This window comes from Cervus canadensis, chromosome 18 (assembly GCF_019320065.1).
Source record: "Cervus canadensis isolate Bull #8, Minnesota chromosome 18, ASM1932006v1, whole genome shotgun sequence".
Taxonomy (NCBI): domain Eukaryota; kingdom Metazoa; phylum Chordata; class Mammalia; order Artiodactyla; family Cervidae; genus Cervus; species Cervus canadensis.
Window position 1 is genome coordinate 33,111,431 of NC_057403.1, and position 10,866 is coordinate 33,122,296.

General features: G+C 39.9%; 1 protein-coding gene across 3 annotated transcripts; it reads right to left on the bottom strand.

Annotated features, from left to right (window-relative positions):
• Positions 1–274: 274 nt before the first annotated feature.
• TAT (tyrosine aminotransferase) lies at positions 275–10,237 on the bottom strand. 3 transcript variants are annotated; one of them, XM_043437637.1, is made up of 13 exons: positions 10,090–10,195; positions 9,257–9,503; positions 9,012–9,116; positions 7,217–7,284; positions 6,208–6,366; positions 5,847–5,985; positions 5,377–5,429; positions 4,928–5,080; positions 4,129–4,257; positions 3,724–3,807; positions 2,919–3,017; positions 2,014–2,174; positions 275–624 (listed from the first exon to the last, which is right to left on the bottom strand). In XM_043437637.1, the coding sequence occupies exons 2-12, from the start codon at positions 9,489–9,491 to the stop codon at positions 2,034–2,036; spliced, it is 1,365 nt and encodes a 454-aa protein (XP_043293572.1). In that variant the 5' UTR covers positions 9,492–9,503; positions 10,090–10,195; the 3' UTR covers positions 275–624; positions 2,014–2,033. The 3 variants fall into 3 exon arrangements, with proteins under 3 accessions (XP_043293572.1, XP_043293573.1, XP_043293571.1); XM_043437638.1 differs by lacking the exon at positions 275–624 and having other exon boundaries at positions 1,127–2,174; positions 9,257–9,470; positions 10,090–10,237; XM_043437636.1 differs by lacking the exon at positions 275–624 and having other exon boundaries at positions 1,127–2,174.
• Positions 10,238–10,866: the final 629 nt, after the last annotated feature.

A 10,866-nucleotide genomic window follows, 5' to 3' on the forward strand; every position in this document is an offset into this window, starting at 1 on the left:
TACTGGAGTGGGTTGCCATGCCCTCCTCCAGGGGAATCTTCCCAACCCAGGGATCAAACCTAGGTCTCCCGCATTGCAGGCAGATTGTTTACCGTCTGAGCCACCAGGGAAGACCAAGTAATAGTTAACTTTGAAGGAAAAAAAAAGAGAAGAAGGAAAAATTAATGTAAACATTTACGTGTACACAGAATAATCTCGAAGAACCGGACAGCAACTGCCACTGTGATTACCTCAGGAGAGAAATGGGTGGTTGAAGGATGGGCATGAATGTTTTGGGTTTTTTGTGGTTTTTTGCATCGTTTGAAATTTTCCAATACGTGTGTGTATTTTAATCTTTGAATGTTCATTTGACTCCCTTACCAAAATGTAGATATCAAGGAAATTTGGAAACTTAAGACGTCTATCTAGATGCCGTAATGCTGGATAGAATTATACATTATGTATGAAGATAAAACGTTTTGTGTAAACCACTAAGTTTTCCTGTTTATTTCTGGACAAACATCCTTGGGAATTGGGGCGGGAAGTACAGGAAAAGAGCCAGGAATTTTCGAAAAGTCGGCAGGGTTGGCATACAGGAAACAAATTTTTATCATCTCAATCACTTGTATATTCCTTTTGGATTTGCTGAGGAAAATTGAAGGGTAAATTTTAGTTGATTTCACTAAAGTCCAGCTAGATTGGAAGGGGACATTTGATGTTTATTTTTGTAAAGGAAGTTAATTGAGTGTGGCTGGCAGGGTTGGGACTCGAAGTTCCTATTCTAGACAAGGAAAACATCCCTTAGTAAGGAATCTCCAGGATGATTATGATACATTCCTTCCCCTAACCTTGTAAGATAACTTCAGGTTCCCTCCTCCAAGGGAATGGTGAGGAAAAAAAAACTAGGCAACTGTGCCTAAGAGGATTTGCAGACAAAAAGCTCATATTGAAAAAATATCCTGGACACACCTCATTCTCTTGGTTAGCTGAACCAGTTCAGCTTGTTACCCAGTAAGTGGTTAGTGGATCTAGGCAACAAAGAAATAAATGAAACCTAGTGGGTAATACATCAACCAGGTTGAGCAATAAGCAGCACCTGGGGATAGAAATTCCCCACAGAGGAGAAAAATGGCATCACAGAACAGAATACTTAGTAAAATTTATTAAAATAAAAAAAGAAAAACAATAATTTATGCCCTTGGCAAAATAAAAGATCTTGTCAATATAAATGTGTCTTAGAAAACATATGAAAAGATAATATATATCAATCAGTATCAATGTTACAGCAAAAGTAATGATTGTATAACACTGACAAGTGAGGATAATTCTGGCCCTTACACAGCAGCATTTCTGGAAGGTCCTGTGATTCCTCCTTTTTTTTAGTACATATATGCCTTCATTTTAAGAAAGCCTGATATACATATATCTATATTTAGAAACTCTATCAATTAAATTTATTTGTGTCACAAAATAATTCTCTACCAAAAAATCAAGTTTCTGTAATGTATCCTTCAAATTGGCAAATTTTCTTAAATTTAACCAAATTAAAATTAACCAAATACATGTATCCCCAACTTCTTTCCTTCTAGCACTACTACATACAGTGAGGTATACCTGAAGTGAGCCAGAAAAGTTGGGCTTCAAACCTGACTAGAGAGAGTGTGTTCTTACTTAGAGTAAGAGGAAATAGTTGGGGGCACGAGTTCCCTCAATCTTTTGTTTCTCAAATCCTAAGCTCTTGATTTTCTTGTCCCTGCTGTTTCCTGGGCAACTTTGTTCACCTGGTACTCTCAAGATAAAAGGAGGAAGTCAAATGGGAGAGGGGCGGGTTAATGAATTAGTAACTCCAGCAGAGCACAGTGAGATGAAATCTGGGGTTTAGAGTGTGTGTGTGCGGCTATAGCTGGGGAAAAGCCAGAGCAATTCTCTGCCCTTGACATGGTGTTTCTGAGGCTCCTCTCCCAGCAGGAGCACCTGATTCCTGGACGGGCAGCAGGGCTTAGTCCAGTTTCCCCAGCCAGACGGAACACGTACTCAGGAGAATGGACTCCATCCTATTTGTCACATTCCTCCTGGCTCCCTTCAGCACAATGGTAGTGCTGTTCACAGAACTCCTGGATCCGGCTACAGGCCTCCAGCATCATCACTTCAGGGACTGTGATTACCACTCGGAAGAAATTTGGATACTCAAAGCACTGCAAAAATAAAAGCCTATTATTCTCAGAGCAGTTGAATCAGTGACTAGACCACCCTAGTATGGCCAGGGCCCTAATCAGCAAGAGGCAGCAACACCATTTACCCAGGGCTAACAGTTCCCACCACTGAGAAGCTGAACCAGTAACTGAGTTAATTTATCTTAAAAGGAATTTGTGGGACAAGCTTGATTTCCTGTCATTTAGAATGTCCAACTACAATTTTTCTTCCTGAATCATATGGGATAATGATGAGGAAGAAACAAATTTTAAATAGAGGTCATGACACCCACCAGTAAGAATCTTTTCAAAAAAGAGTACAGTAGTCCTTTAGTATCCATACGGGGGTTGGTTCCATAACCTCCGAGAGTACTAAAATCCGAGGATGCTCAAGTTCTGTATATAAAATGGCATAGTACTTGCATAACCTACATACATCCTCCTGTGTACTTTAAATAATCTCTGGGTTATGTATAATACCTAATACAATGTAAATGCTATGTACATAGTTGTCAGGCCGCAGCAGATTCAAGTTTTGCTTTGGGGCACTTTCTGGAATTTTTTTCTTCTAATATTTTTCCATCCCCAGTTGGTTGAATACTTGGATGTAGAACCTGCACATATAAAGGCCAACTGTACACTTTGTTGGGGGAGGAAAAGGCTAAAGACCAGCTCAGGGAGAGCTCCCAAGGCACTATACACCATTGAGAGTTTCTAGAGAAACCTGAGAGGGATGTAAGCACTCACCGTTGCTGGGAGGCAGTGGACGGATTGCTCAGCAACTAAACGCTCTGTGAACTCCACATCATTCTCAAATTCTGGGAAATGTTCCATCTCAATTCCAACCTATACCAATAACAGGGAAAGGCAAACTGATCATAAGAAGGGAAAACAGGCCATCTCCCTATGCCAGAAATCAGGGCAGGGACTGCTCTAAAAAATATCTTGGAATTCCACTACTGATAACGAAGAGTTCTTGCTCTTATGGCTTGTGGAATTTCTCATAGGGAAGACAGGATATATTCATATTAATATTTTATTTTATTGAAGGGTTCTTTCTTGGATGCTGATAAGTGAAAGCTGAAAATAGGATGCTAGTGTTCCTTAAAAAAGGCACTATTGGTACTATGGGCCAGGCTAGTCTTAATTGCATGGAACTAACCTGCCCGTTGAAAAATATTCAGCATTGCTGGCCTACAAGATGCCAATAGCACTTTTCAGTCCTTCTGAAAACAACATTCCTATATATCCCCAAACACTCTGAGGGAACCAGATCTCTCCTGGTTGAGAACTACAGTAGTGTGGAAAGCCTCTTATTTGTGTCCTATCATCTCTGTATCTACATATAAAATAATTCTCTGTATTGAAAAGTTGTCATTTTAAGAGGTTTTTTTTTCCTTTCTTTTTTTAGCACTGAGTTTAAACCATGTCAGTGGGACAGTTCAGAACAAGGCAGTTCCTAAACTGGCTCAGGGGCCCATCTGGTTGTCCTTGGAGCGCTGCAGACTGGCTTCCCTCACCTGCCACCAGGTGCCTGCCACCACATACTCACCATGAGGTACATGGCCCCAGAAGGGCGAATGGGCCGGAGTCCGGGGATGGCAGCCAATGCCCCATAGCAGAGATCTGCATTGGACTATGAAAAGAGGCAGAGACATCAAGGATGAAAACTTAAGCTAAAGAAAAACTGGGTCATTAAAAAGACAGCCCACATCAAAGGCAGGGAAAATGCCTTTGCTCTGCTGGCATAAGGAGTTAACAATAAAAAAAAACTCTGCCCACTCACAGCTTTAGGCCAGGAGCAGAGTGGATTGCCAGAAGTTAGAGAAATGTATAGATGAATGTTGACAATGATGCCACCTTCTGGCTTGGAAGCCAGAAGGAAGCCATAATGGCTCAAAATTCCACTGGAGGCATTCCCTGACTCCCAGAGTGGAAGGCCACAGGCTGCCCTTACCTTGAGGAAGCTTAGAGTGTTGTGGTAGAACTCTTGAGGGGTGCGACACAGGATGCTTTTCAGAGCTCCCTGGACAAGGGTGCAGGGGCCCAGGATCCGTTGACTTAGCTTCGTCAGCCCATCTCGGATCTAAAAGCCCCCCAGCAAACACATTATTTAGCCTTTCTTAAGCATCCCTGCTGTGGAGATTCTTGCTCTGACCATTCTTTCTATAAAGTATTTATTTTTATTTATTTTTAATTTTTTTTGTTGTTGTTATCTTCTATCTAGGCAGAGTTAGGGTTAGTTTTTGATATCTGGAGACGTGGTGGTGCCTTGTGTCATTCTTAAATCAGACCACCTGGGATTGTAGCCCAGCTCTGCCACACACTGACTGGGTGTGTGACTGAGAAAACTGTACAACCTATCTGAGTTCATTTTTATCAGCTATAACATGGAGATAATACTAATACTGGCCTCACAGGGTTGTTGGGAGAATTACATTGAAATAAAGTACATAAAGCACTGGCACCTTGTAAGACCACAAATAGTATTAGGGATCATTACTGCTTGTCGCTTCTTTTTTTGTGGTAATAAAATTGGAGGTAGATGGAACTTCCTCACCAACACAGAAAAACTGAGTTCTGGAGAGAAATAACTAGTACTATCTTTATCCAGTGTCTTTCCAGGCACACAGAACCACAGGGCCAAGAAAGGAAAATCTCACATCTATACCACCACAGTGAGATAAAGTAAGCAAGTAATAAGTAAACAAATAAATAAATGTTTAGAATATATATATATATATATATATTCTCACCTCATTGCCAAAAATATCTCTTCGGTCATGGATAAGGATCCAGCCCATCCTCCAGCCAGGAACCAGCCAGCGCTTGGCCAGCCCTCCACAGGACAGGATGGGGACATTGCTGCTGAGGGTGGCCAGAGGCTCAAATTTGGAATCTGAAAACACCTGAGGAGAAGAGGTGCTTCTTACAGTTGTTTTTTGGCTTCCCTCCAAATCCCATGCCTCCCCAAATTTTCCTTATATCATTAAGCACAGAGCCTCAGATTTACAGGCTCTTTCTACCCTGAAGCATGACTGGGATCTCAAGAAGCTTCAAAGGGAACTATCCAGAAACATTTAACCTAGTGTCTTGTCTGGGTTAAAAGAAGCCTAAAATGAGGAAACTGGTCCCAGCCCAGTAATATGTACAACCCCTGACTCTAGGGAATGAATGAAATAATTAGATTCTGCCCAAGACTCACCATGTCTCCATAGATCTCATCAGCTAAGATGGGGACACACTGCCTTGCAGCCACTGAAAATAAGAGAAACATGCTGATGTCATTTTTAATGTGAATTGCCTTAGCACTTAAATGTTTATCTGGGCTTATACTTTACACTTCATGTTTGTGGGTTTTGTCTTCCTCTTTAAGAACTACAAATTCTTCTCATGGTACAGAGCCTTCCAGGGTACAGAGCCTGAATTTGCTGTTTAATTAACTAGATATTTCAAATCCTTTCTTCCATATGAGGGGAGTGATAAAGAGGCAAGTCTTTTTCTCCTTCTTTCTACCTTTGCAGGGGCACACCACTCACTAGGGACCCCAGTGGAGCCCTCCAACCTCTATCCTAGTCTTGGAACTTAGTAAAGGACTTCTTTCTCACTCCAGGAAACAGCTAAAGGATTCCATCCCCATCTTCTTTCCTGTCAAGTGAAATCTGTTGGACTTACCTGCCAAAATTTTCTGGAGATGACGTCTACTGAACACTGACCCACAAGGGTTTGATGGATTGTTGACAATAAGACAAACTGTCTTTTCATCAATCAGAGATTCTAGTTGTTTCAGGTCAATTTCCCAATTCTTCTCTGGCTGGGGAGGGAAAAAAAAGTGAGACCAAGATGATTCTGAAAAATTTAGGAAGACTACTCACTTCACTCAAAGGTATAATATAAGTCACAAAATGTGTCTGTGGCCTCAGACTTTCCAAATCTTTTTCTGCTAAGATAATGGTCATGTATTTTTATGAAGTAGTAATTGAGCATTTGTATCTAAAATTATATAATTTGTATCTAAAATTAAAAAGTCATTTACCAATAAATTGTAGAGCTTGACCTCAATTCCCATAGATTCAGCCAGAGTCCTGTAGAGAGAGAAGCCGGGTCTTGGAACTAAGATGTTTTGCCCTGGGTTGGCCAACACAGCCAAACATAGTTCAATAGCCTGACTGCAGCCACTTGTCAGAATGACATCCTATGAAGAAAAGTTTTGTTTTGTTAGGGGTTCCAACAGCAACAGGAGAAAAGGGATTATCAGATGAGTGAGTGGGAAGCAAAAATTAGCTTACTTTTAAAAATCCTATGTAAAGTAGTGGGGACTGTACTAGGCCAAAATTGAAAGAAACGGATATGTTTATATATGTCCATATCTAGAGGTTGTTGAAAATGCTGGCCACTTAAAAGAAATAAATCACTTTAAAAAGGACAGGTTGGCTGTGACTCAGCAGACCTCCATGAGAGGTCATTATGACCTTGGACTTTTTCACCTGGTTATTTATTTACTTTTGACCAGAGATTTGAAGCATGGCTGTCTTCTGAACTACAAAGGGCTCCCCTTAAGGTTAAGAAATGTTGACCTCCACCCTATAAACAACAGAGTGGAGGGCATTTAAACTTGACCCTGCCATCAGTCCAATATGCCATGGAAACTCGATCCTCCCATCTAAGTGACCTTAGGTAAGTGAAGGGAACTACAGATTAATAAAAGACCCTATTGGTAAAATTAAATTTTTCGATTATTTGGTATATATGAATTACTGTTTTTCAATTATCTTTTGCAGAGAATCAAATATAGGGTGACCTCTGAGTCCTTTGAGCCTCCTTGAGACAGACATCACATAAGTTGTATGCAATGTTATTATCATACTATAATTACATTAAACATGCTGACTAGTGGCCTCCCCATATAAAAAGTCCTGGAATTGCCAAAGGGAAATTATCCTTAGTTTTTGTTTCCCTTGAAACCCTTATTCCTCACGGAACAGAAACAAAGGGTAGAGTTTGCCTGGTATTGCTTCAGAGCGGGCACCTTGTCTAGGGCTCACCTTAGCTTCCAGGGGTGCCTCGGGACAGTGGTAATAAGAAGCAACTTCCTCCCGACTGGATAAGTGGCCTGAGAGAAAAGAGCAGAAGGAGAAAGCTGGAAGTTTTCATCCCATAGCTGACAGCGATGCCCTTAAGTCACAGGTCTTCAAGGCTACCTTCTGTCCCAGACCAGAGCATGTAGCATTCGGTTAAGCTCTCAGTCACTATAGTTAAAGGAGATTAACTTTATACCTTATAATTTTATAATAAGCACACAAATGTATAAATAATAACAAAAAGAGTTCACCAAACTATAAAATACTCTGCAGCATCTTGGTTACTGTGATTATGTTTTATTTTCTTCTAGATTATTTAATCTAAAATACAGGATTTAGATTATTCTTAAATCCCTTTCAGGGATTATATTTGAAAACTTGTAATTAATGAGTGTGTTACACTGGGTTCATTTTAACTTTTTCACATTGTGTTGTATACCTATTAGTATTTTCCTTTTATATTTAAATTAAAATATTTTCCTTTTAAATTATATTCTCATGCAATGTTTCCAAATGTTGGCTTGCAAGCTTGAAGTATAGACAGTTTCATACCAATTATAATGTTTTACAGAATTGCTGTCCAAAAAGATTATCTTCAGTTACCAAAGCTAGAGGCAATATTTCCTAATGTTTGTTAACTTAATAGGTACAGATAATTCTCTTGAAATTAATCAGCATTTCCTTAATTGTTAATAAAAAACACAGATAAATATTATCTGTGTTTCCTTTGGCATGAAGTGTTCATTTCCTTTGAGTATTTGTCAAATGCAGACTTGGTTTTAGGTTTCAGGTTAAATCAGTTTCTTAATACTTTGAATATAAAAGTCATAATAAACATTTTAAAAAACTGTATTGAAGAATAGTTGATTTACAATGTGGTGTTAATTTCTGCTCTACAGCAAGGTGATTCAGTTATATATATTCTTTTTCATATTCCCTTTCATTATGTATAAACTCTTTTTATAACTAAATTTTAGTCTTATTTTGTTTTGATTTTTATTTATGAAGCTGTATAAAATGTAAATAATCAACCTAAAAATCATGTCCCTCATATCTCTTTAAAGTGTTTTTAAATTCTATTTTAGCATGAAGCTGATTTTTATTTTGCACATACACACAGTGGGGGAGTGTGTGACACCGAAACAAAGGAGTCACTTATTTTACCAAAACGCTTAGGGTAGGAATGTTCAATACATGGAGAGAGTTACACCTAAATAAATTTATTCCTGTCTTAAACAACCTTCTGTCCTCTAATAGAACAACTCATTCTTTGCTGTTGTTTTTGTTTGTTTCTGCCTTGAAACAAGCACATTGAGAGTGTGACCAGAACCATAATTAAAATAAATCTTGAATGTGCAGAGGAGGAGAAATAACATCAAGAAGTATTTGCCTAGGGCAGTAAGTAAATTGATTTAGGAGCTAGACAGCTCTGTCAAGAGGCCCCTGCAGCCAAACTCAAGGCCTCCATGGGGAATGAGCAATGATAGGATAGGAGCGTTATTTGAGCAGAGTGCATAATGGGAACCCAGAGCAGGGAGGTGCCACAGTGCCAGAGGAAGCCAGCAAAGAAGTTGGACCTTGGTGGCTTGAGGTTAAACATTCTGAGACTCCTTTCCCCAAATTCAACAGCCATATTATCTTAGCCTCTCCTTAGGAATTATGCATCGGGAAAGCAAAGAGAACTTCTAGAAATTTATTACTGTCAGAAGAGCACAGAAGATTTGGGAACTGCCAGATTAGCGTCTCAGAGGGAACTTACCAATGGAGGGGACATAGCCATTAAACTTCCCTGAGTCAAGGGCATCTTTCATTGCTTGGGTAACTTCAGGATCTGTCGGCAGGTTTCCAAATACAGTAGGGTCCCCTTTTCAAGAACCACCAAGAGGTTATTCTTCCACGCCCAGTACCCAAACCCACCCTCCACTTCCATCCTCTCTGCCCAACCCATGAGGATAGGGGTGAGAGGAACAATGCCTGGCTCTTGGTTAAGTGTACTCAACTCACCAATCGATAAAGCAATCATGGTCTTGTTTGGATTTGGCTTCACCTTCATGTTGTCCACAATGGCCCGGATGGGATTGAAAGTTTTGTTGGACATGTCCGAAGGCCTCACGGACCATCTGGCCTTCCTGCTTTTCACTTTTCCCAGCACGGAGCTTCTCCCAGTGATGTTGACATGCACATCCAGAACTGAGGGGAGGCTGCCATGGTCCTGCATCTGAATCACATATGGGTCCATGACTAGCAAAGACTATGGGGAAAAGAAGGGGTCACTGTGACTCTAAGAACAGATATAGTCCAGTGGGGCAGCTACAGTTGGACCTAAACACTGGGGTGACTTGGCCGGACATCTCTTTTCAAACTCCTTTCACATGTAAAGCAGCTTTGAATGAATGAGGGCAATTTTAAGACTTTTCACTCAGATGGAAAATAAGCAAAATAACCATTCTACAATATTAGCAGAGTGTTCCACTGAATGCTTATCTACTGTGAGATTCACTATGTGCTACATCATCACCATGAAAATTTAACCATGCTCTCAGCAAAACCAAGGAAGAATGACATGAAAACTAATGTTAAATAAGGAAAGCATAGGTATCCCTTCCATTCCATGCAAGAAAGAGTCTCCTTACACTTCAACAGTCTTGTCCTATGCAAAGAATAATCAGGAAGAACTATTCCATATTGTTAGAAATTTACTGTTAACATTATCATTAGTAAAAATAAAGCCCTATTCTATAAGCAGCTTACTGCCCTGTGGAAAAAGAAATCAATACACCACAAAGAAAGAAACATGCATCCCAAATCACAAGGTTAGCTGAGGCTTGAGATTTTACCTTCCCAGTAAAGGAGAAGCAGCCTCCAAGCAGCCAAACCAGGAAGTTGCCTAAGTTCTTTGACAAGTGGCAGGGACGGTGAATTCAGATGCAACCTCTGATGCCTGAAATAGTCCCACAAATGGGCGTTGAGCCTGAGACTCTCATGCTATTGGTTCAGGTAAGAACGCAGCAACCAGCCCTCTTCTTTTCTCCCCTCCTCACTTTTTGGTGCTTTTTCTCTCTAACCCTGCCTCCCACCTCCAACACCAAATCAGGAATTTGAACACTTCAGCCTTCTGGAATTGTCTGTGTTAACTCTTTCCAGGTAATCTGTGAGATGTTTGAAAGGATTGTCAGAGAGGTAGTCAGGATTACAGTTGATAATTTTTATTAAATCTTTTTTTGTGTGACAAAATGACCTATTAAAATGTTAATAGTACAGAAATGTATAGAGTAAAAAGTGAGAGTCTTGCAAGGACCAGGCAGTGGTAATGATCTGGCCATTTCTATCCATTCATCAAGATAGATAGATGATAGTAGATCAATAGATCTACAGATGATAAATAGGTGATAGACAGAAGATAGATTAGATGATGGATACATAGATACAGAATTGTATATATTTTCAAAACACAGCTGAGATCATGCTCTACAACTTGTTCAGCAGCATTGCTTATTTATTTCCTACATCTAGGGCTCCTTTCTTTGTTAGTCCACAAAGTTCTACTCCAGTTAGAACAAACTGTGCAGCTAGAGTAAATGAAGGCCCACTCCATAAACATTTAAAAAGTACAG

What these genes read in the sequence shown, in the direction of transcription:
- TAT (XM_043437637.1), bottom strand. Translation starts at nt 9,491, where the DNA reads ATGGACCCATATGTGATTCAGATGCAGGACCATGGCAGCCTCCCCTCA. An exon ending in GAGATATTTTTGGCAATGAG is followed by an intron (nt 4,258 to 4,927) that starts GTGAGAATATAT and finishes GGGGGCTTTTAG; the next exon opens with ATCCGAGATGGGCTGACGAA. An exon ending in TCCACTGCCTCCCAGCAACG is followed by an intron (nt 2,175 to 2,918) that starts GTGAGTGCTTAC and finishes TTATTTTTGCAG; the next exon opens with TGCTTTGAGTATCCAAATTT.